Source organism: Plectropomus leopardus, chromosome 19 (genome assembly GCF_026936395.1).
Source record: "Plectropomus leopardus strain MGB_pleo_1.0 chromosome 19, ASM2693639v1, whole genome shotgun sequence".
NCBI lineage: Eukaryota > Metazoa > Chordata > Actinopteri > Perciformes > Serranidae > Plectropomus > Plectropomus leopardus.
The window spans coordinates 1,250,014-1,276,588 of NC_142194.1; the positions used below are offsets into that span (position 1 = coordinate 1,250,014).

A 26,575-nucleotide genomic window follows, 5' to 3' on the forward strand; every position below is an offset into this window, starting at 1 on the left:
ATGAAACTGTGTGTCACGATCCCTGCCCTTCTCCTCACTCCAGTACTTTTCCACTCACTCTCCTGCTGCTCACTCTACCTGCTGACCACGCCCACTCTGCCTGCTCTGCTCACTCACCTCCCAGCTGCAGCTCATCAGTAATCAACCCAGGATATAAGCCTCCTCCACACACACACTCACCGCCAGATTGTTCTTCCGCGTCATGCAAGACTCTCCAGCGTTTTCCTGCCTGATCTTCCAAAGCCGACTCTGCCTGTCCCCAACCTGCTCTCTTCGCCTGATCCCCGGTAAACCTACCTGCCTTCTGTCCCCAACCACGTGTTCTGCTTCGGTGTTCCTGATCTGCTTCGCTGGTAAAGACTGCTCCGCCTGGCTCCGACGATTCCGCTGTTTGATCCCCACTGGTACCGCTGCATTCTCGGACTGCTCTACTGGCTTCGAAACCTCCGCCTGTTCCCGACCACTCTTCCGCCTTCTCCTCGACGGTATCTCCACACGTGCTGCCGAGCTGTCGGACTACGGGGTTTCCTCCACATCCACGCCGAGTGAAGGAAGCTTCGTTTCTTCGCATCGATCTCCCTCCAGAGACTTTGTTTGGGGTTCCAACCCGAAGAACGAACTTTATGCAGAATTGCTTCACCTTGCTTCGTGTTTGATTTGTGCTGGGTTTAATAAACGTCATTACCAACTACTCCTGTTTACCGGTGTACTGCATCTGGGTTCACACAACACCCGTTACAGTACAATCTGGCCAAACATGGACCCAGCAGATAACACCGCTCTCCAGTCCCGTCTTGCCGGTGTTGAGGGAATGTTGCAGCAGCACGAGGCTCAACTCACCTCTAACGCAGCCGAAGCTCGCCAATCGGCTTCAGCGTTGGAACGGGCGCTAACCCAGTTAGCCACCCAAGTGCAGCAGATGGCTTCCTCATTGACCCAGCACGCTTCGCCAACACCGGCTCCCACCTCGCCTGCTCCACCACAGACGCTAACGCTCAGCCGGGTATCCGAACCTCGGGTGGGGGCTCCTGAACGATACGCCGGGGATCCAGAGGGCTGTAACCCATTTCTGATGAACTGTTCGATCCTGTTTGCCCTGCAGCCACATACCTTCGCCACTGAGGGAGCCAGCGTTGCCTTCACCATTAATCACCTCACCGGCAGAGCACGCTTGTGGGGAACGGCAGAATGGGAGAGAGGCACGCCAGCTTGCGCCTCCTTCCAGACCTTTGCGGAGGAGTTACGAAAGGTTTTCGGACCAATTCCAGTGGGACCTGACGCCACCGGGGGTCTCCTGAGCCAGAGACAGGGGAACCGGACGGTCGCAGATTTCGCCATTGACTTCAGAACCCGGGCCAGGCTGAGCGAGTGGAACATGGCGGCTCAATGTGACGCCTTCCTCAACGGGCTAGCTCCATACATAAAGGACGAGTTGGTTTCGTTCGACCTTCCCAGCTCATTGGATGGCCTGATTGAACTGACCACAAGGTTGGACAGGCGGATTCAAGCCAGAAGGAGAGAGCAACGGTTGGAGGGAGCCGACCATCGGTTCCCCATGCGCCAGCATGGGCCACCTGCTAACCCTGGTATCCATTCTGAAGCCACCCCGGGAGCAGAACCCATGCAGGTGGGTCGCACCAGCCTGCCGCCCGAGAACGGAGAGGCAGCGAGGGAATCTCTGGCTCTACTGCGGCCAGGCCGGCCATTTTGTTTCACGGTGTCCAGCAAAAGGGAGGGCTCAGCGGTAGACGGGGGCATCCTGCTGAGCCGATCACTGAACTCTGCCCCTAATCAACGGCCACTGTTTCATGTCCAGCTTCTGTTGGCGGAGGGGTCCCACACCCTCGCCACCTTCATAGACTCTGGAGCCGATGTTAACGGCACGCACCTCGAGACCATCAGCTTCCATGTGCTAAGGTCTCCTAACCTCCCCCTGATCCTTGGTTATCCCTGGCTGCGCCGTCATAATCCCCACATTGACTGGTCAACGGGGTCCATTTTGGGGTGGAGTCCATCTTGCCGCCAGATCTGCCTTCAACAGACCGTCACGCCCTTGCCACCTGCCAGTTCCTGCTCCACACCAGATCTCTCCATGGTACCTCCTGAATATCATGACTTCCGGGAGGTTTTCAACAAGACGAGGGCCACATCACTGCCTCCACATCGGCCCTACGACTGCGCCATTGACCTCCTTCCTGGCTCTGTTCCTCCCAAGGGGCGCCTGTATTCCCTGTCGGCACCAGAAAGAGAGGCTATGGACACGTACATTAAGGATGCCTTGGCGTCCGGCATCATCCGTTCCTCCTCATCTCCCGCTGGCGCCGGGTTCTTCTTCGTCGGTAAGAAGGATGGCTCCCTGCGGCCCTGCATTGATTACTGGGGCCTCAATGACATTACCATTAAGAACCGTTACCCTCTGCCTCTCATCGCCTCAGCCTTTGAACTACTCCAAGGGTCCACCATTTACACAAAGCTAGATCTGCGCAACGCCTACCACCTGGTTCGGATCCGTGAGGGGGACGAATGGAAAATGGCCTTCAACACACCAACGGGACACTATGAGTACCTGGTGATGCCTTTTGGGCTAACCAATGCCCCTGCCGTTTTCCAGGCTCTAATCAATGACGTGCTCAGAGACCTGCTTAACAAGTACGTGTTTGTGTACCTGGACGATATTTTGATCTTCTCCCGCACGAAGCAAGAGCACGTACACCACGTTCAAACTGTCCTGCAACGCCTGCTGAGTAACTCCCTCTTCGTCAAGGCCGAGAAATGTGAGTTCCATGCCTCATCAGTTTCCTTCCTGGGTTACGTCATAAGTCACAGTCATATGGAGATGGACGCTGCCAAGGTCTCTGCAGTTACCTCATGGCCAGTTCCTGATTCCCGCAAACAGCTGCAGCGCTTCCTGGGGTTTGCCAATTTCTACAGGTGGTTCATCCGGGGCTACAGTGCAGTGGCGGCACCTCTCATGGCTCTCACCTCCTGCAACATCCCCTTCCGTTGGTCTCCGGCCGCGGAGGAGGCGTTCCAAACTCTCAAGAGGCAGCTCGGCTCCCATCCTCCTGATCCCGGACCCTGACAGACAATTCGTGGTGGAGGTGGACGCTTCTGATGTGGGGGTGGACGCTTCTGATGTGGGGGTGGGGGCTGTTCTCTCCCAACGGTCCGCTAAGGACCAGAAACTTCATCCCTGTGCCTTCTTCTCTCGACGTTTATCCCCTGCAGAGAAGAATTATGATATCGGCAACCGCGAGCTGTTGGCGGTAAAATTGGCGTTGGAAGAATGGAGGCACTGGTTGGAGGGAACCAAGGTCCCCTTCCTCGTCTGGACTGATCATAAAAACCTCGAGTACATCCGCTCAGCCAAGAGACTCAACTCACGCCAAGCCCGGTGGGCCTTATTCTTTGCAAGATTCACCTTCACTCTGTCATACCGTCCTGGTTCCCGCAATATCAAGCCTGACGCTCTGTCCCGTCAGTTTCTGGTTGGGGAAGGGGACTCCTCCAACCCGGACAGTATAATTCCTGCCTCTTGTCTCCTGGCCGCCCTCACCCGGGCGATCGAGGAACGAGTTAAAGCTGTGGTGGAGGACCAGCCGGGGCCCAGCTCGTGTCCTCCAGACCGACTCTTCGTTCCCCAAGACCTAAGATCCGAGGTCCTGCAGTGGGCTCATGGTTCCCTGCTCACCTGTCACCCTGGCATTGCTTGAACCAAGGAGGTGGTGCAACGGCAGTTTTGGTGGGCCACCATGGACGAAGACATCACTGGTTTTGTCAACGCCTGCCCAGTCTGCAGCCAAAATAAGACTCCACGGGGGGCTCCTGCCGGTCATCTTCAGCCATTACCTGTACCTCATCGTCCCTGGTCCCACATCTCCTTGGACTTTGTAACCGGTCTGCCACTGTCAGGAGGCAACACCACAATCCTGACAGTGGTAGATCGGTTCAGTAAAATGGCTCACTTCGTGCCCCTGCCAAAACTCCCGTCTGCTAAAGAGACTGCTGAGTTGCTTTTGGAACACGTGTTCCGTCTCCATGGCCTTACATCTGATGTGGTCTCGGACCGGGGCCCTCAGTTCACCTCCTCATTTTGGAAGGAATTCTGCCGTCTCCTGGGTGCATCTACCAGCCTGTCCTCCGGGTACCACCCACAGTCCAACGGCCAGACGGAGAGGAAAAACCAGCAGATGGAGACAGCACTCCGCTGTATGGCATCAAGACACCCCGCTTCCTGGTCCTCACAACTGATGTGGGTAGAGTACGCTCACAACACTCTCACCAGCTCTGCCACGGGCATGTCTCCATTCCAATGTGCTTATGGGTTTCAACCCCCCCTGTTCCCAGACCAAGAAAAAGAGACTGCCTACCCTTCAGTAGAGGCCTTCATCCGTCGCTGCCGTCAGACTTGGACCTAGGCCCGATCCGCACTGCTGGGGTCCGCAGAACGGCACATGGCGGCCGCCAACGTCGTTCCCGGGCTCCAGCCTACCAAGTGGGACAGAAGGTTTGGCTGTCGACCCGGGACCTTCCCCTGAGAGAGGACTCTAAGAAATTGGCTCCCAAGTTCGTCGGTCCGTTCCCCATCAACAAGGTGATCAACCCGGTGGCGGTCCGACTGCGGCTGCCCTGATCCATGCGGGTCCACCCCACCTTTCACGTCTCTCGACTCAAGCCATTCCGAGAGAGCCCTCTGCAACCTCCGTCCCGGCCTCCTCCTCCTCCCCGCATCATTGATGGGACTCCTGCCTACACCGTGCACCGCCTGCTACGCTCTCGCCGCCGTGGACGGGGGCTTCAGTACCTCGTGGATTGGGAGGGGTACGGACCAGAGGAGCGGTCGTGGGTTCCAGCACGCCAGATTCTGGATGACCGCCTCGTGGAGGAGTTTCACCGTCAGTACCCCGACCAGCCCTCCAGACTCACCCTGGCACGTGGGGGTTCCGATTCTGCTCCCCGCCCTGCTCCTGTTTCCACGCCGCCCGGGGATGACGACGTGGGGTCTGCCTCGGAGGACGACGGTTCCCTCTCCGAAGACGGGGAGAGTGTTTCGGGGGTCTCCGAGGAGTTCTGACCCTCCTCCAGGCCCCCTCCGCCCGCCCTGTTTCGGTGGTCCGTTTTTGGGACGTCGTGGGCCGTCCCTTGGGGGGTCCTGTCTAATCCTGCCCTTCTCCTCACTCCAGTACTTTTCCGCTCACTCTCCTGCTGCTCACTCTACCTGCTGACCACGCCCACTCTGCCTGCTCTGCTCACTCACCTCCCAGCTGCAGCTCATCAGTAATCAACCCAGGATATAAGCCTCCTCCACACACACACTCACCGCCAGATTGTTCTTCCACGTCATGCAAGACTCTCCAGCGTTTTCCTGCCTGATCTTCCAAAGCCGACTCTGCCTGTCCCCGACCTGCTCTCTTCGCCTGATCCTCCCTGGTAAACCTACCTGCCTTCTGTCCCCGACCACGTGTTCTGCTTCGGTGTTCCTGATCTGCTTTGCTGGTAAAGACTGCTCCGCCTGGCTCCGACGATTCCGCTGTTTGATCCCCACTGGTACCGCTGCATTCTCGGACTGCTCTACTGGCTTCGAAACCTCCGCCTGTTCCCGACCACTCTTCCGCCTTCTCTTCGCCGGTATCTCCACACGTGCTGCCGGGCACTGTCGGGACTCACGGGTTTCCTCCGCATCCACGCCGAGTGAAGGAAGCTTCGTTTCTTCGCATCGATCTCCCTCCAGAGACTTTGTTTGGGGTTCCAACCCGAAGAACGAACTTTATGCAGAATTGCTTCACCTTGCTTCGTGTTTGATTTGTGCTGGGTTTAATAAACGTCATTACCAACTACTCCTGTTTACCGGTGTACTGCATCTGGGTTCACACAACACCCGTTACACTGTGCTGCTATCGAGTGTTTGTTCCAATTCCAGAAGATAAAAATGAATAAATATAATATTAATAATAATTTCAATAAATAAATCACACCTGTTTTCTCATGTTTCACAGGGTTAAATGCTTGTAAAAGGTGTCCAAATGCAGCAAAAAAAGCCCCCAAAACTGGAGAAGATCCAGGTTTCAAAGGGTTAACTTAAGTAGTAATTTAACTCAGCAACTTTCACTTGTATTGTACTGTTTTATTGCATTAGTATCGTATTACTATTTTATTGTTACCTTTGTTTCAGATGATTTTGTCGACCAAACTGACCAGTTTCTTCCTCCTCTCTCCTCTCCAGCCTGTGAGCTGATGAATCAGGGCATACTGGCCTTGGTCACCTCGACCGGCTGCGCGTCAGCCAGCGCGTTGCAGTCCCTGACGGACGCCATGCACATCCCTCACCTGTACATCCAGAGGAACAGCGAGGGCTCGCCGCGGACCGCCTGCCAGTTCAACCCGAGCCCCGGCGGGCAACGCTACACGCTGGCCGCCCGGCCGCCCGTCCGCCTCAATGATGTCATGCTGACTCTGGTGGAGGAGCTGCGCTGGCAGAAGTTCATCGTGTTCTACGACATCGAGTACGGTAAGTGATCGACAGATCTGCGGCTGCTGTGCTGCATTAAGGATGTTCTGGGCTTGAACATTGAGATCTTTGTGATTTGTCTGAATTCTGGAGAAAGTTGCAGATGAAAAGTCAGTGACTGGCTGTTATTTTAGTGGGCGAACACCCCGCTGAAGTTTTTTCTGTGAATTCCTGTGGAACTCGATTCACTTTGGATATCTTGAAGTTCATGCTGGCACATCTTGTTGTTGTGGAAGTCAGATGCTCTTTGAAATGTAGCAATTTTAAATTTGCTTAGAAATCTGTTAAATATGGTGAATTTTACTCCAGCTTTAGTCTTACAATCTCTCGTTGAGATCTTGTGGAAATTCTATAGAAATGTTGTTGATGGAAACTCAACTTCTAGCTTCTGAAAGTTGATATTTATCGTAGAGAGAAAATATCCCACTGAAGTTAGGATGTTATGTGCATGGATGTGGAAGCTGATTTATCCTGAAGTCTTGAAATTCTGGCATATCTTATTGTTGTGGAAGTCTGACACTCTCATAGCTATTTTAAATTTGCTCAGAAATCTGTCAAATGTGATGAATTTTACTCTGTCTTTAGTCCTGCTAGCCACCAACTCACCGACACCACAAAGCAGATCAACAGATTTGCAGTTGACATGCAAGACTGAGGAGTTGAGATCTTTGTGAAATGTGGGAATTCTGATGAAATGTTGTTGATGGAAATTCAGTTGCTTAAAGTTGTTTTTTTTGTTTGAAGGCAAACACTGCTGAAGTTTCGGTGTTCTGTTTGTGGCTGTGGAAAATTCACTCTTGCATGTCTGTTTGCTGTGTTAACTTGATGCTTTTTTAAAATGTGAAATCTGTGAAATGTGGTGCATTTTATTTTGGGTTTATTTTCAATGTGCAAGCAGTCAGAACTACAGACCGGACTGGAAGCATACATTACCATATTTTCTTTAGGGGGAAAAATGCTCTGGCTTTTTTGCATTTCTTTTAACCAATCAGCATCATCACTGAGCTGCGCTGAGCCCAGGATGCTGCGACAGTGTCCGGGCAAAATATTGTTACAGATCAACTTGTTTTGGTGAAACATTTTATGTTGGTAACTGAGCACCATCATCAAATGTCTGACTCTGCCTGTCCGTTCTGACATCTTACATATGTCATTGTTTTTGTCCAGAATATTAGGGTAAATCAAATTATTTGAGGGGAAAATGGCTTGTTCTCCCCAAATGTTTTATTCAACTTTTACTGGTAATAATGCTAAACATGATTTGATAATTGGTGAAGCTTGACTGTACTTTAGCTGAGGAGGAGCTCACTGGACCCGTCAAAAGCACAAATGATTTGCATTTTGTCCATAAAATCATTTTGAAATGTCCCTTTCTGTCCTCCACTTAGAACGTTTTAATGAAAATAGATGCTGAGGGTGATTTAATTTGATTTGTGGAATGGTTGCCAATTTAGAGACATAAGTGCTAGTGAAAATGCTTGCTGAAAAAATTAACATCACTTAGTGGATGTTAAAGGTTTTTGTCCTTTTTTTTTGCCAAACTGCTGTTTTACTGAACTTTGTCTTGTCGCAAAGACTCTTAATGCATGAGATGTACTTCTCCGATGTTTTAGTTATTTACAGAACCATATAAGAAAAGACAAGAACCATAGTTTAACATGACTTTGACACAAAATATATGGCAATACATATCTCTTTCAAATACATGGCTATATATAATGCTTTAATGAATTACTTGCTGTGTGACATCAAAGGTTTTAATATAAGGGCATGTGTTTACAGCCACTTCAAAGCTAGTTTTTTTCTCATTATCTTTCCTTTTGTGCAGCTGAAGTGGATCTTAGTCTGGAATACTTAGAGAAACCGTTTTCCCGACTGCTTGCACCATGGTTGCCTGAATGTTATATCACTATTTTTATTTTTCATTTTCCCTGCTGTTGTGATGATGCAACCCAGTATAGATGTTCTTTCTGTTATTTGAACTCTATGGGACGCCTGTTTCTGCAGAGAGGTTACCTGAACGTTCTGTATAAGACCAAGTATCACAGCAGGGGGCTGAGACCTCTTGATGACTCACCTGCTCTTTGAGACAGAACCGGAGCAGCGAAGCACACTTGTGCCCACAAAGCTTCGCTCCTCAGGTGGTAAAACATGCTGGTATTTCCATTTCAGGCTGCAACAACTGCTCCGGTATTTATATATTTCGTTTCCTGACTGTGTATAGAAAGCGTCTTTCTGTCTGCGTGGACAGAATAAGTCAAGGTGGAAAATTTTTAATCCGTTTTAATGAACCCAAATCCATCATCATGATGACACTGACTAACAGAGAGTAGTGTCAGACACAGCATGAACAAAACAGCTACTTTAGCTGTCTTGCAATAAGCATAGACGCAAAGCTTGTGTGGTTACTTGTTAACTGCCAGGATGTAATTTCATACGCACAAGAAGCGCCTGCCTGCAACGCCCAAGCTGCAAAGCATGCACATCCGAAGTCTACTCAGCGAGCGAGTAAGCGAGCAAGAGAAAGAAATAGTGATTCATGTTTTTCTGCACGAATGTTACCAATACAACACCACCATAAAAGTCTGAATAAGAGATAATATCTCATGTAGGAGATAGCATCCTGTATGTAGGCGATAACTTGTACTTAGGAACATCTCATATGCAGGAGATAATATCTCATGCAGGGGATATCATCCTGCATATAGGAGATAACATCTTGTTTTCAGGAATTAACATGCCGCACAGACGATATAATATTTTATATGAAGGTGATAAAATCCTGTGCATAGGAGACAACATCCCGTATGCAGGACGTAATATTTCATATATTCTGTATGTAGAGAAAAAAATCTTGTATGTAGGAAATAACATCTCATTCGAAAAAACTTTTCCTCGATGAAATATATATATATAGTCGATAGAATGTCCATAGAATGTCGATAGAACGCATTCCAGCCATGTTTTGACAGACAACACGAACAGCCAATGATATTAGGAATAGCACCGCGGAGAACCAAATGCAGTGAAGGGCTTTGACTGCAGGACAGCTGAGAACATCTTGATAGACACAGCATTGAACAGACACATTTACAGAGGTGGAAAGTGACTTCTTTAGACTTCTACAGACTACTTTGTGTAAGTTTCAGCTTTAATCAGACTTATTGAATGAAATTATTTAGAAACACCATGAGATAGAGTTGGAGCTTTTCATTTTTATATAATGCTGGAAAGTTTAATGAATAATAATAAATCATATGTTTATTACACTCGAACACACCATGGTCACATGAAACTGTGTCAGTGAACTATGAGGGCAAAAAACAAACCACAAAAAAAGCAAAAGCAAAATAATCGTTCTTTAATTGTAATCAAAGTAAAATGTTCAGTTAATGGTGATATTGATTTTAGGTTTGAGGCTCGGACCTTTGCTGGGAGGAAACTTTAGTACCTGGACCTCTGTGAGTTTTAGTAGAATAGGTCCTCCAGCTGGTGATGCTGTTCTACAGTATATTTGTCATGTTCAATGTCTGACAGAAAATAAATATTTAAACCCAAATTAACCTGATGATATCTTCATATCTCACTGAGGAGTCAAAGGAACCTTTAAGCTCGACAGAAATAGTTATTTGATGTATATCGTGATATATATTGATATTGACTGACAGCCCTAGAAAGAGATAAAATCTTTTACATAGGAGATAATATCACATACATAGGAAATAACATGCTGTGCATAGGCGATAATATCTTATTCATAAGAGATAATATCCCATATGCAAGAAATTATATTTCAGACATCCTCTAGGAAAAAACAAATCTCTTAAATAGGAAATGACATCTCATACATAGGAGATTGTATCTTGTACATAAGTAGGAGATAATATCCCATATGCAGGAGATAATATTTCATACATCCTGCATGTAGGGAAAAACATCTCGTACGTAGGAGATAACATCATGTACATAGGAGATAATATGTCATACGCAGAAGATAACATCTCATGCATAGGAGATAATATCTTGTGCGCAGGAGATTTTCCCCCCAAAAAGTTTCTCACCTTGCCTTGTAGTCGTTTTGACAGTCTCATATAGAAGGTGTTTTTTGTGTGTAACAGCCCAGTTTGTAGTACCCATCTGCACAAAACTCAACCATGGACTTAAAACCTGAAGCAGTGCAACGTCTCTATAACACTATCCATGTTTCATTTTTGTTAACAACTAAATTTGGAAGTTTCTGCTGTGTTTTATATTTTCTTCATACTGTAAACTCTCATAAATACAGGTGGACAAATAATTGAAAAGCATTAAGAACAGCTGCAAGCTGTCTAAATGATTTTCGATGTTTTCTGGCCTCAGAAAGGTTTCCATGACCCATTATTGCTGCAAAACTTGAGACATTGACTCTCCTGTCTTGTGTATTTGTTTGGAAAAGCTTGCTTGGACTGTATCTTAATGAAATCACATTAGGCTCAATGGATTTTTGAGCGTAATCGATACAGGATGGTGGCAATTACAATATAAGGATATAGACAGATGCAGGCATTTAGTCTCTCAGATACTCTTATCCAGAGTGATTTAGAGGAAGTGCAGGAATCGCTGCGGGCCAGGATCTGAATCCTTTAATAACCAACCAGTTTACATTTAGACCAGAAGACAACAGTGAGGCTGCAGAGGAGAGCTTTTCTTTTTCAGCAGCACATCCTCAGACCGACAAGTTGTCTATAAATACTCAGTTGCAAATGCATCCCTGCAGCTAACGTAGTTGGAAGACTTGGACAATTAAAAAAAGCCTTTCAAAAGCAGATTTGGGATTTTCTTTTGTTCTGGTTTCCTCTACATCTCGCCCACATCGCATCTCAAGGAAGGAGGTTTGGACTATCTGACCCTTGTTTGGTGATAGGACAGTGATGTGGATCTAAATTTGAGCTTTTGCTGGATTTCACCCCACACTTAATCTGTTGGACTTGTTGCGGAGAGATCTTGCAGCAACAATCAGATCAGTGGTGTTCAGAGGTGACGTGTTCTTCCTTTTACCTGGAGGAGTGGGTTATCATTTGTTGGAGTGTTTGGTTGGCATGGAAACCTTTTGCTCTCCATGGCACTTGGTTGGCCATCCCGACACCACATGGCCCTGCGATCATTATCCTCGGTTTAGTCGCTCTTTAACGGCACCACTAAACTTTGTCCGCTTGTCAGACTTGTGTGTTTGTTTTTCGGTAATTTTTTGTAACTTTTTACTTATTTCTTGTTCATTTTTGGGTCATTTCTTTTCCTTCATTTCCTTCTTCAAATTTTGAAAGGGTCAAGAAACCTTTTGAATTGCCTCCAATTATTTATACATGTTTTTTTGTTTTTTGTTTTGTCTATGCCCAAAAATACTGAAGCGAATTCCTTAAAAACCTACTCTGCACCAAATTAGAATCTGATTCTGATCGTATCTTTAACATTTCCACTGTGAGTTCTTGTTAGCTGTGGGCAGACATATGCTTTAATGCCAGTATATATCTGTGATAAGGTCATATCAGATTTATCAGTCTATATTTATCTACAGTTCAGTCGTGAATGAAAATAATAGTTAGTTTCTCGTCATTGCTCCCTTATGTGAAACATTTGAACCCTCGTCTGTGCTGGCAGTTCTCCACTTATTATCCACAAGGTGCAATAAAGCAAATTACATCACATAGTCACCCTGTGCAGTCACATTGCTTCGTGTGCTGAGTAGCTACCAGTGATTAAACTCATCATATTTTCAGTCTGTGAGCTGCCTCCATATCACAGTAAAACACTGCACTGTTAAACAAACCTGTAATACCTGAACCTGTGTGTGAGGATGCTGCACCCTGGATGTTTTTATTATGCTTTATTTGTTTGCTCTGTCTTTATAACGTTGCAGCATCTTGGTCATTGTTGCTGTTTGCAGACGTTATTGCTGCACTTCACTGATTCCTGCAGGCGCGCAGTGAATTTTAATACGAGGAACAAAAGAATCAATCAGTGTTTTTGATCACTGGAACATTTTCCTCTATCAGACTCCATTTTTTGGTGTTAAAGTAGCTGGACAGGAAGTCACGGTTTCTGCTCCCCGTGTTTTCCACAAAGAGAAGAAACATAGAGGAATAAATGGAGACAAAGCGAAGCAAAGCCAAATGCCTAAAGCTGCTTCTGAGCCTTGGTTTGTTGTCAGGGAATTTTCATGTTACCACATCAGTGATTTTTTCATGACCCTGATTTCTCAAGAATGCCTGGAGGGAATTTGGCACAAACGTTCACTTAAATTGGATGTTGAACTGATAAGCTTTTTGGTGGTCAAAGGTCAAGGTTCGTGACACATTATCTCAAGAACAATTTGTGGAAAGCTCTTCAAATTTGGCACAAATGTCCACGTGACTCAGAAATGAACAAATTTGAATTTGGTGGTCAAAGGTCACTGTGACTTCCTCTGTTTCATTCACTTGAAAGCAGTATTTCTAGAACACCTTTAGGGAATGTCTTCAAATTTGGCACAAATTTCCACTTTGAGTCAAGGATGGATGAGAGTTTGTTTTTCAGAAGTCAAGGTCACTGTGACTTCCTCTGTCTCATTCCTGTGAGCGTGATATACCAAGAACAGCTCAAGGGAATCTCTTTAAATTTGGCACAAACCTCTTCTTTGAGTCACAGATGAACTAATTAGAATTCGGAGGTCAAAGGGCAAGATCACGGTGACCACGCCTGTTACATTCTTGTGAATATGATACCTCCAAACATTTTGAGAAAATGACTTAAAATTTGGCACAAATGTTACTTGGACTCAACGATGAATTGATTAGAATTTGGTGGTTTAGGGTCACGGTCACCGTGACTTCCTCTGCTGCATTGTTGTTAACGCGATATCTTGAGAACATTTTGGGGAATTTCTTCAAATTTGGCACAAGTTCACTTTGAGTCAAGGAGGGGTGAATAGAATTTGTTGGTCAAAGGGATGTATCAGACTTTTTTAAAAAAGAAAATTGGCACAAATGTCCAGTTTTGATTCACGGTTAGCTAACTAGAATTTCTTGGCGATGTTGTTTCTTGATGTTTTCACAGACATGGATGGAAACTGTAAAAGCAGCTTGACTGGTTTGCTGAGGCATGTAACCGCGAGTCAGTAATTGTAGGTTTTCCTTTTTTAAAGTGCAGAGTGAGATGACAGTCAGGGTGAATAAACAGCACTGTCTTTGGACAGATTTAACCGCCGCTGTGCTCTGATGTTGAGCCGCCCTGCGGCTCTCATAGGAACAAGTGTCAGGCGGACTGATGAGAGCGGAGAGTAAACCTCTGATCCGGCTCAGACCAGCAGGGACTCTGCAGGAAACACCACAGTGTGCAGCGGACAGTTCGTCTTGACTGCAGGAGGTGAACAAATGGAGCGGACCCTCTAGGATCACAGCGGCTGATAACGTTATATCTGACAAAATGTAATAACATGGGGCCGGAAAAGGAATAAAAGCGGGAAGACCATTGGAATTGGATAGAGGACAAGTCATCATCTAAGGGAAGTAAAACTAATATAAAACGTGTGATTCAGAAAAATGTGGCGTGTTCATGGGAGATCACATCACTCAGAGGAAGAAGTGGATTTAGAAAATACATTTTCAGGGCTTTTAAAGTATTATCGCACAGTCTCCCTCTGCAGCCCAGCAGCCCCACAAATTCAGTTCATATTTCCCCGACAAAATATAAGGAGATTTATATGCATTTATATCTTTGCTGCCCAGCGGTTGCCATGTGCAGATATTGTCATATTCATAGTTTTGAAAATGTTATTGAGCAATTTCCAGCGTTCTGCAGAGTCGTCTAAATCATTCTGAATGGTGATCGGGTGCATCCTGAGAAATCAAAACTTACAGATATTCTGTACAACTTTTCCGCATTTAATCCTGAGGGACTGTTTGTTGCATTTTACACGCTTCACATTCTTAATTTTTGGATCATTTTGGCTGTGTTCATGCATATGGCATAGGTTTTGGCAAGATTGTGGGTTTTTTTTGTTTCATCTTGGAATTCCCAGATCGGCTGCTAAAGTAAGTCTAAAGTACACTGTGGAAACTAGAAACAAAAACAAGAAATCTAATTCTAAACTAACCTTTGCATGTAGCATATTGAAAATAATTCATTTTTACATTTCTTTTTTTTTTCATCTAAAAATATAGTGGCATCATGAAAAAAACTGGCATTTATATCTTGTATCCTATCACCAAACAAGGGTCAGATCGTCCATCATCAAAAATAAATCAATCTACTTACGAAGTAGGAAGGTAAAAAATAATTTATTTTTGTGTATTTTTCCATCTAAAAACATAGTGGCATCGTGACAAAAACCTGGCATTTTACAGTTTAAAATTCTAAAAATTAACAAATATTTGATATTTATGATTAGGGCTGCTGTAGAATAATGAAAGTAGAAAATAAAATTAATGTTTAATATTTTTTAAATCTTGACTTTGAAAAGTGCCTCCACTTTTTTTGCGTGATTTTAAATGTCAAAGTTTGATATTGTTGCGTTACCCGCACAATTTCACTATATTAATATGGATGTATCGTGACATCACCCACTGGTTTGTGCTCTGCCCTTTTAAAGCCTCCAGTTTAGCATTTTGTTGTGCCGTCTTGGGTTTTGGAGCCAGAAGTGACCATATTTGGACGAAAGGCTGGAGCTGTGGAGGAGCTGAGGTTCCCAAAAGTGCTATAAAGTGTCAAAATACTAAACTCTGCATCAGTCAGCTGTGGCCTTTACAAATTCATGCTTAATTATGTCCATAATTTGAGCTTGAACAGCAGCTAGTAGCTTTTTAATGGCTTTTTTTGTTTTTATGTAATTGTTAAATGCATCTGAAGTGCTCACTTGAAAGCTGACTGGGATTAGTCTGCAGATGATTGTGTTTTTAAGTGGAAAAAAACAAAAAGACTTGTTTTGTGTGTCTGGTGTGGCAAAGACACTCTGTGCTGCGTGATCCCAACGCACCACTTACCAATTAGTGGCAGCAGCATCGCGGTCTGTGTGGAGTCGAGCTGAATGCGTTTACACACACTGCGTTCTCTCTGAAGCCAGATTTCACTCTCTGCATGTTAATCATCTTACAGCAAGAACATCTTCCGGGGACCGATTTTTCACTTTGAAAAGTGTGTGTGTGAGTGTGTGTCTGTGCTTGTGTGGCAGATGGGCAGGAGTTTTTGGTTTGACTTGTGCTTAGAGGTTGTCTCACTATGCTCACCTTGCTTTTTTGTCATTACATTCAGGAACTATGCTTTTTTACTTCATAACATCATGTGAGACTGTGGAATTTTAAAATTTTTGCAGTGTTGTGAGCTTCGTGCAGTGTTTTTTTCTAAATGCTTCAGTTTTCTGTCCTCTAATGGATGTTTTCGTGTGTAAAGAAGTTGGTGAAGATGTAACTTTTTGCTTGTTTTGTGTCTGTTTGCAGTTGTTGGCCATCATATCTGGACTGTCAGTCTTTACCAACAGAGCTCCAGCTTTACAACGTGATCTTTAACAGAATCGATTCAGTTCGGCGGCTGGAAGCCAAATCAATGAGTGACCTGTTAATGATGTCACTCAGCATAGTCTCAAAAAACCCAAAAAGGTCTGAACATCTCGTTTAACACGGTGATGTATAATGATTCGGCGTCTCCATGTGTATTCCCTCAGAAATAGGTTTTGGCAGAAGATTTAGGAGAAAATTGATCTTCTTAATGCTCAAAGTAACTCGAGGTGACGTCTGACCATGATGGGTTTGTCACTTTTCTGTTGTGTGTTTTGTCGAGACAGAACAAAGACTTCCCATCGCCATCCGGCTTCTATCGGTTTTCCATTCAAACCTAATTGTCCCAGAAGGCAGATTGGGTTTGTTAAGCTGCACATAACAAAAGACGGACCTATTCTCTGGACTTAATCACACAACATTATCGATCCTGGAACGCTTGTTTTCCTGTTGACACTAATCCGCTCTAATTCCCGTCATTCCATATTCTCTCATCCATTCAGTCTTTATCGGAAATGTTTCTTTTTCATGGCCTTTCCTCGCCAAAATCACTCAGGCGTTCAATATGTATTAAATCTGCTCAAACTCATGATGATAGCATTGCTTGAAAGCAGAACGTAATTTTCCGTCTTTGAAAGTCAACAAAACAAACCACAAAGATATTAAAGTTTGAAGACAAATTTGGCCACCAACTTTAAAAGCGTGGACACTCACTAAATCTTCTTCTCGCCCCTCATCGTCCCCATTTCTCCCTCTCTGTCTTCATCCCTTCCTCCTCGCTCCGTGTGATGAGTGAAGCCATTATAAGTGTGAGGCGAGCAGGAGGCCCATTTATTCAGATTACAGGCTCATTGTTGAGGGATACGAGGAGCAGATGGGCTTTTCGGTTTGGCTGTCTGGCCGAGTCTGTACGGACCGGCCGCGACTGTCAGACGCCTGTGATGATGATTAAAGGAGCTCCACGGATTGCCTCCTTCCTCCTCTCATCCTTCCAAAACCTCTGTGCCCGTAACCTTCCCTGCTTCATTTTCTAAAAAAGGGCAATAAGTAAGATGTTTACTGCTCTGATGGCAAGAAATGACCTCAGTATTTCTATTGAGGGACGTGTTTCTATGCCTCTGCACCGGCCGTGGCTAAAGGGGTTGCTTTTCGGGTTTCCCATGTGTCCTTACATCGATGTCGTTCCTGTTAATGAGATCACATTGAGGGAATTCTTCAAATTTGGCACAAATGTCCACTTGAACTCAACAATGAACTAATTAGATGTTGGTAGTCAGAGGTCAAGGTCACTGTGACCTCATCTGTCTCATTCTTCTGTACATAATATCTCAAAGACACCTTCAGAGAATGTGTTTGTTTGTTTGTTTTCAAATTTGGCACAAACGTCCCTTCAGACTCAGTGATGCACCGATTAATAATTTGTGGTCATAGGTCAAAAGCCAAGGTCACTGCAACTCTGTCAGTTACATTCTTTTGAACATGATATCTCATGAACACCCATTAGATTTTTTAAAATTTATTTGGCACAAACATAGATTTGTGATGAAGTGACTGGAATTTGGTGATCAAAGGCCAAGGTCATTTGAATGCAATATCTTAAGAAATTTTTATCTAAATCAATATCTTGTTTCTCTCTTAGCCTCGTGAACATTATATCTCAAGAAGGCCTTGTGGTTTTTCATAAATTTAACACAAACATCCACTGGGACTCAATAATGAACTGCTTAGATGTTGGTGGTTGAACATGTTTTTGAAATGATGACGCGATGACATTTTATATCCAAAAGGTCAACATCACTGTGATGTCATAACACTGTGCAAAAACATTTTTCTGCTCATTCTTCAGCACCATATCTCAGGAACATATTTGGGGGTTCTTTATGCAGAAACGGTTCTTGTATGAAATATTAAACTTTTGTTGCCATCGGCTTTTTGTTTTTGATTAAACTCACGGCTCTGCAGACAAACACCTTTATGTGCAGGCACGTGGTCTTCTTCTATGGTGTGTCATTACAAAGTTACACCGCCAGCTCCTGGCCAGGCGTGTATACTACAGCATTTTCAGTTGTTTTTGTGGATTCACACAAACATCGTTCTCACGATGTTTTTATGTGAACACAGATTTTTTTTAAAACGCAAAGGAAAGGCTTTTCTGTTTTTAGTCAGGGAATTCTCGTCTAAACGTGGTCTTGGTCAGATACTGATTTGGTGACAATAATCTGTAAACTGTGCTGACTGAAGATCTTCTGTGCTGCCGGGGGAGACGTGTAAAAAGGCATGCAACAGTAAGGGGGTAATTCTAGTTCAGATGTTTTAAAAGGTTAAAAAAAAACATATTTTGCATTTAACATTTGAATATAAGAAAGCAGCATAATCGTTTTTGTTTTTCGATCTGATATCTCTATGAGGTGTTTCCGTCAGTCTTCGGCGCGGCAGTGAATGTTGGGCGCTATAAATATAAAAGGTGATAGAGTTAAATAAAGGTTGATAAAGGTCAACAAAGGTGACAGCTTCTACAACGACCTTTTAATTATCGCTGTCTTCTGACAGCGTCATCTTCTCCTGCTCTCTTGCTGTGAAAGCACCTCCCCGGCCATCTTTCTGTTTCTCCTTTCCCTTCTCTTCTTGTGAGTTGTGTTCGTGTCCCCATTTCCATCCTTTCCGTCACCCTCCTTCCAACATTTTCCACCTGCTTTGTTGAAGCATTTTCTCTCGGAGTCTTATCTCCTGACCCACGTAGACGAGGCAAAATGTGTTTTGAACTTGTTGAGTGTGACTCTGTGGGGGGAGACGACGACTTTTCAAGCTTTAATTCAACATCCAGAGAAAACAGAGTCGAAGTCGTGGTGAATTTTCGGACTATTTGGAGCAGTTTGTACCGTCACAAGTCACTGAATCTGTTAACTGAGACTCGAACTTCTTTTCTTAAAGAATTGAAAGTGAAGCACCGGCACTGTGTTTGAGTGTGTGTTTGAGTGTGTGTTTTAGTGTGTGTGTGTGCGTGTGTGTGTGAGGGGGATTTTCTCCTCGTTTCTAATGCAAATATGCAAAGAGCTTGTGTTCAGAGCCTCTCACTTTTTCCCACCGACTTCCTGAAGGAAATACGGTTTCTGCTCCACAAGGTACAGTCAGCAGCCTGCAGCTTGCTCCGTGATGTGAGGAGCCAAATGAATTCACAGTGGGATATTTTTCCTCCAGAAGCCTCAAAACCACACACACACACACACACACACACACACAGGCGCTGCTGTCGAGGCTTCACAGGGACAATCTAAACTCTCCGTGTTTGGAGGACTCAAATTTGAGACTGCATACATCATAAGGACAGTTTTGGGGTAATTTGCTATTTCGTTGAAATTATGCTGGAATTGCATTGTAATGGCTGCGGGGGATTGTTCTTGCAAAATAATGCATGCATATTGATTTAAAATGAGAGCCATAATAGCCAGAAGATTCATTCTTTTGGCAGAATAAAGCTAAGGCTGCTGTCTGCACTGCCGTCATGTCATTACCTCATGTTACCTTACCTTACATACAGTGCAAACATGAGTGCAAAGATAAGGCCTCTGTCTTCTATGTCATCTCCTTGTAAACTTGTAATGACATCATTGCAGTATGTTACATGTGGCGCAAAAAAATAAAAATCGATAAATGAAAATATATTAATATTATTAAAAAAATGCTAGTTCTTTCATTTTACAGTCAGTCTAATCGGCACCTCTCTATCAGCATTATAACCTTCATTACTGCAGGACGCTTCGAGTTTAAGACAGGCGAACCTAATTAACTGCCACCTGAGCTTACTTTTTAATCATTAAAAGTCACAGTGAAAAATATCAAGGACAGCTCCTCCTACTTATTAGTTTTTCCATTTTCTCTCAGCGCACTCTATAGCCTCAATAACTCATGACATCCCATAATCTATTGGCAGAAACAATCAAAATAATGCTGATTTTTACTCACCGGTGTGTACAGAGGGGACCGCTGAGGGCTGGTTATCAATACAGAGTTTATGCCCTATAGAGAATCAATACACTCATCACATTTTAAAGTGATCTGACCTTTAGGTTCTGTGTGCTGAGGTGACAGTCAGACCTGAAGGGGACGCCTGAGGAAAGGTCAGAGGTCACCAATAATCAGTGGGAGTCATTCCTAAGAGAGCAATGAATACCTGGAGCACACGTCACGGGGATCTAGTTAGCAGCTGCTGATATCCAAACAGCATTTTGGATAACTGATGGTCGACTAACTGATGTTGACTCTCCTCTCTCAGTTTATTGAGCAGCGGTAGTTTACCTTTAGATAACACGAGGTGTGAGTACTGTGTGTTTTGTAAGTGTTGACTCTGGGACCAAACCAATCGCCGGAATAAATGTTAGCATAGTACTTTTGTGCAAACCAATGTATGTCATATTTGTACACAGTGGTGGATGAAGTACATGAGAGCCAAAGTTGTGTCAAAGTACAGATATCTTAATGCAAAATGACTTTGGTAGAAGTTAAAGTACCAAAAGTAGTGTTATGATACTAAATATAATAAGTATTAAAAGTAAAAGTAGAAGTAAATGCTGGTAATAAAGCAAAAAAGTCAGATTTTTGAGGATTATGAGGTTTATTTCTTCTTAACCCTTTGAAACCAGAGCAAATTGGTCTGATTTCTTTTAAAAACACAGGGAGAAGGCAACAAGCAGCTTAACAAGACATGATGCAAAAATTTCCAAGAATTTTTTTTTGAGAAAAAAAACAACAGCAAAAATAAAAAAATAAAAATCCAAAATTGAAAATAACTTAAAATATATTTTTTAAAGTATTTATTTTATGTATCTGTAACAAAAAGTATGTTATTATGTTATATCTAAATATATAATAAATATGATTTTTCAATATGATTTTCTGAACCATTTTACTTTTTTTCTTGAATAATTTTGCCAATCCTCACCTCTTTTTTTAAAGCTCACATTAATATTTGATTTTTTTTCTTGTTACATTTTACCAATTTATGCAATTTGTGGGATATGTTAGCTGAAACACATCTGAACACAGCACAAAAACAAGATGACGATCCAGGTTTCAAAGGGTTAACATACACCACCTTGAATATGCAGTACATTATATATTATTATAAATTAGAGAGAATACAAGCGGAGCGGACACCGGCGGAGACACCAGCGGAGAATGAGAGCGGAGTAATATATTATATTATATTAGCCCTATATTATATTATCCTATATATTATATTATATTATATTATATTATATTATATTATATTACATTATATTATATTATATTATATTATATTATATTATATTATATTATATTATATTATATTATATTATATTATATTATTAGAAATTGGAGAGAATTCGAGCGGAGACACCGGTAGACAATGCCATTATAATTAAAGTAAATTAGATTTTTTCCCAACTTAAAGATTTTAATAAAACCTTTGAGCTTCAGGGCTGAAAGAAAAGTAATTTAGTCAAAAAAACACTTGGTCGTGGTTTGGAAAAGATCATATTTAGCTTAAAATAGCCAGTTTTGGGGGTGCAATCCCAGCAGGAATTGCAGCAATATTTGTGGAAAAAAAGTACGTTTCGTGGCATTGATCTCTGCTAAAGCACAGTGACATGTTGCTACAAAACACCTTCGTTTGGAGGATAAAAAGCTGCTGGAAACGCAACAATGTCACACTTGAAAACAGGTTGGTAATTAGTTGGTATTGAGCATCGGTCTGCAGCCTGCAGGTCTCCCCTCTGTGTCACACCGTCCACCGTCCCCTCAGCTCAGATCCTGCGCCACTTTAGAAACGCTGATATGATGCAGATGTGTAAACTTTAGACATCTGAGCTGCAGCGAGCAACCAAAGCGACGAGTTATTTATGAACTGACCGACATCACTTTTGTGAAGCATCACCACCAGAAGGATGACGAAAAGAGGAAGTGAGGGAGAAAAAAGATCACACACACACACACACACACACACACACACACACACACACACACACACACACACACACACACACACACACACACACACTCAGAGCAGGATTGATTTCTGCTCCTGTGCGAGGGTATCAATATGGCCGCCGCCGTGCACGGCTCCACTGAGCGTGACGCAGCAACTCAGCCACATCAAAGCCGCAGACTCTCAAATCTCACGCTGGCCGCACACCGGCCGGCCGACCGCATGGGTGGACAGCCGGGCTGCAGTGCGCTCTGGGAAACGGTGTTTTTCATCAACACCCAATCAGAGGCAGCTGTCAGGCGGAACAGAAGGCCGTCCTGGGGAGAAACGCTGATAAAGACATTGACACCGAGACTGCTGTGTGTGTGTGTGTGTGTGTGTGTGTGTGTGTGTGTGTGTGTGTGTGTGTGTGTGTGTGTGTGTGTGTGTGTTGCGAGTAAACAAACACACAAACCTGCTAAACACACACTCTTTCTCCTCCCTTTTTCTGCCAATCTGTTTGTAACACACACCATTACTGAGGTTTGTGAGGCTGTGGTTCACACCAACACACACACACACACACACACACACACTGTCCTAAGCTGACCTTGTCAAAGAGAGGAAGAGAGCGTAATCAAATCAGCGGTCTATAATTAAAGCTGCATTCAGACCGACTTTAGCATCAAAACAGGGTCGTTCAGCGAATCCGCTGCTGCTGTTCATCAACATAACCGAGCGCCTGTCTCACAGAGACAGAATTAACCTCCAGAATAACTTTTTATACAGACTTTATCAAGACAGCTAACTTAATAACCACAGAGACAAAGAGAAAATGTTTTGATAAGATATAATCATTCTTGATTTAAGCGGTAGCACCAAAGAAAGTGACTATTTTTTACTGACATCGCAGCTTTTCCTGCCAGATAGTGCCACAAAAGCTTTTTTAAAAATTTTTTTTAGTGAGACAACACAGAGTTTCATGCCAGAATAGTGCCACAAAAAATGGCTGTTTTCACTGAGATATTGCTGCCAAGAAAGTTTCCATGAAATCTTGTTAAACTTTTATCAGGACATCGCTGCGTTTCTTGCCGTGACAGTGCCATAGAAAAGCAGTTGTTTTTTTGCAGACATAGCTGATTTTCTTGCAGGGATAGTGCTACAAAAAGTGACTATTTTTTACCAATGTATTGCTGCATTTCCTTCCAGGATAGTGCCATAAAATTGTGTTTGTTTTTTCTGAGACATCACTGTGTTTTCTGCGAGATAGTGCCACAAAAAGCACTAATTTTTTACTTTGAGTCATTGATGTGTTTCCTACCAGGAGCATGCCATGAAAACGGTTGTTTTTTAGCAAGACAAGACAGCATTTCCTCCTGGGATAGGGTCTAGAAAAGTGGATAGTTTTTCGCATGACATCACTGTTTCCTGCAGTCATAGTGCCATGAAAAATGGCTATTTTTACCAAGATATTGTGCTTTTCCTGCCAGGGTAGTGCCATGAAAAGCAGTTGCTATTTAACAAGACAATTGACTTTTTCCTGCTGGATAATCCCATGAAAAGAGTTTGTTTTTTAACGACTTTGCAGCATTTCCCTCCAGGAAGTTGCCATGAAAAGCATTTGTTATTTAATGAGAAAATTCAGCATTTCCTGCTGTGATATTACCATGAAAAGAGGTAATTGTTTAGTGAGATATCTCTGTGTTTCCTGTCGGGATAGTGCCATGAAATTGTGGTAGTTTTTTCCATTTTTGGCCGACATAGTGTCATGAAAAAAATGACACTAGTGAAGTCGTGCTGCTGTCTGTTTGTTTCTTACAGACATCGCTCATTTCCAGCTAGGATAGTGACACAAACAGTGGTGATTTTTTTACAGAGACATCGCTGTGTTTCCTGCCAGGGCCACGCCATGAAACCGTGGTGTTTTTTTTTACCAACATCGCAGCATTTCTTAATGGGATAGTTCCATGAAAAGCACTTGTTATTGAAAGAGATAATTCAGAGTTTCCTGCTGTGACAGTCAATGAAAAGTGGCTGTTTTTTTGCAAGACAAGATGGTGTTTCCTGTCGGGATTGTGCTACAAAAAATTGTTCCTTTTTAACAAGTCAACATGGTGTTTGCAGCTGGGATAGTGCCATAAAAAGCATTTTTTTGTTTCACTTTTAAAGCACCATTTATAAAGTCTTGATAAAGTCAGTAAACTAAGTACAGAGACACAGAGAATATGTTTTCATGAGATAAACTGGTTGCGTTTGGTGTCTTTAGGCAGTTTGTTGATGAAAAAGTGAAACTGATGAAAAAACAGCCTCGTCCTTGAATCCAGTGAAGTGTATCAGTGTCTGAGCCGATCACACGCGCAGCAGAAAAGTCAACTCCAACAGTCGCCGTCTCTCCTCCTCGGTGACTTCAAAGCGACGACGTGTCATGTTTCCGCTGCGAGACTGAAGCGTACTCTGCTCTGTTGACGTCCTCTTAATGTTTCGTCGCTGACGAGGATGATCGGATCAGCAGCAGCCAGATCTCTGTCCACGCAGACAGAAAAAACATTCAAATGAAAATTATTAAAATATAAAATATTTACAAGGTGGAGTTGGTGAGGAAGAGGAGAGGGAGGTGAAAAGGGCAGAGGAGGAGGAGAGAGGAGGTGGATTAGCTGCAGACAGCATGAAGAAAAGCTCCGCCTGAGGCTCACTGCTGTTAGGATGCATCTCCGTCTCTTTGCCTCTTCGTTGTGTAAATCTGTTTGTGTGTTCTGCGCCGTCATTATTCTGAGAACCAGAAATGAAACTTCCCAGCCGCCGGAGGAAAACGTCAGCAGCCTACGTTTCATATCAACATTTCTGGAGTGACATTATTCAGATGACGTGTTTTTCATCAGGAGGAGACGGTGAATGGTGCGATACCGAGGAGCTCAACAGGCCGTGGTGGCTTAAATTTCTTTCTTTATTTTTTAAAATTTTCTGTGACTTTTTAGACACCAAATATGGTTGTTTTTTTTAGCAGCCCATCGCTGTGTTTCCTGACAGGATCGCAGGGTTTTCTAGCGGGATTGTGCCACTAAAAACAACTAATTTAAGCCCAGATGTGATCTTTTCCTAATCCAGTGGTGTCAAGAAAGATGGAGCGCACGCCTCCACTGACCCCCGCTATGCTGAAGTGAGCTTAAAATATCTGAGACACGGGCGTTAAACAGGCTTAGGTTTTTACTCTTAACGGCTACGATGAAGACTCTCAAGTCTTGAGAACAGCATGAACTAACAGAAAAACATGACATGATCGAGACCGCTGAGCGCCACATCATGCGGCGTGGTTGGTTAGGCACCAAAAACTCATTAGTTAGGTTTAAACAAAACTGTGTTTGTGTTTAAAATACGTGTTTGTTGTGTGTGGGTTTTAAGTACGTTGTAAAGTGACTTAGTTACTTGTTAGTCTGGAAATTGAAAAGAACAAAAATGGTTTAGAGATGTCAAATTCAAACTTTCACATCTCCAACAAATGGCTGCTTGAAGTTCGAGCGCTTGTCAGTTTTGGAAAGTTCTGAAAATTGTCGAACACAGACTTCTCAAATCTAATGTGGAAGCTGTGTGGGTGCAGAGAGTTTCAGACGCTGTTTCAATCAAGTTCAATCAAGAACAAAACTAAAGCTCAATACTGAACGAGCCGTGCCCTCATATAAAGTTTTTTTAATGATTCATTTGTTTGTGGTTTGGTTTGCAGCTCCGCAGCAGTTTAGACGTCTCTCACTTTGTTTGATCATTACAGTTTTTATATTAAGCTTTTTTTTGGTTGCAAATTTCATTTAAATTAAACAGAAAAGTTATTTCAGGCTAGTTCCTCTGAGAATGTAGAAAGTTTTTGTGAACTCAATACAACTCAGAATATCATTATATTCTTTTACATTTTATGATGATTTGTTCCTGTTGTTATTATAGCTTTTCTCAGCAGGAAAGTTCTTTGGAATTAGGAAATTATGGCACTGTAAAATGCATTAGGTGTTTATTTCTAAACATTTAAGGTTTAAATGCTGATTCAAACTTTTGTCAGGAACAAAAAAAATAGCTGTGGAGCTACTAAATATTAATGGGAAATAGACTGAAATAGAAATAGCCTAAAAAAACCCAACATATTTCTAAAACCCTCAAATCCTTCAGCGGCAGAGAGACGGCTGCCTGTCGGTCACATTATCCGATATGTAACGACTAAATTGGCTCAAAGTCGCCTCTCTTGTAGATCTCAGAGGTTTAGTACCTTTTCATGTATTAAAAAGTCGGCTCCTTTAATAATAATCGGCTCTCTGACCCTCCTCTGCACCTTTTCAACTTGACTCAAAGTGGAAACGTGTAACGAGCAGCATGTCAATTTCCTCCCGCTAATTCTCCCAACTGTAAAATGATTTCAACTTCGACTGAAGAACGAATTCATCTCACTTTGAGATGATTGAGCTGCTCCTCCTAAACCCCCCCTGAGGAGGAGGAGGAGGAGGAGGAGAAAACCAAAGATCAGTCACAGAGGAGTGAAGAGGTAAAGAGGTGAAGAGGAAACCAAAAAGGAACCGGAGTCGGGGAGGACGGGGAGCTGGGCTCAGGTCTCTGATGTGTTTCCTGTGTGAGCCCCCG

At 43.6% G+C, this 26,575-nt stretch overlaps 1 protein-coding gene across 2 annotated transcripts in view; it reads left to right on the plus strand.

Moving 5' to 3' along the window:
• The window catches only part of grid1b (glutamate receptor, ionotropic, delta 1b), a 620,249-nt gene that overhangs the window by 334,117 nt on the left and 259,557 nt on the right, over window positions 1–26,575 (plus strand). For both annotated transcript variants that reach the window (XM_088069739.1, XM_088069738.1), the window contains exon 3: window positions 6,224–6,508. In XM_088069739.1, coding sequence (XP_087925865.1) covers window positions 6,224–6,508 — 285 coding nt within the window. The remainder of the gene's footprint in view (window positions 1–6,223; window positions 6,509–26,575) is intronic.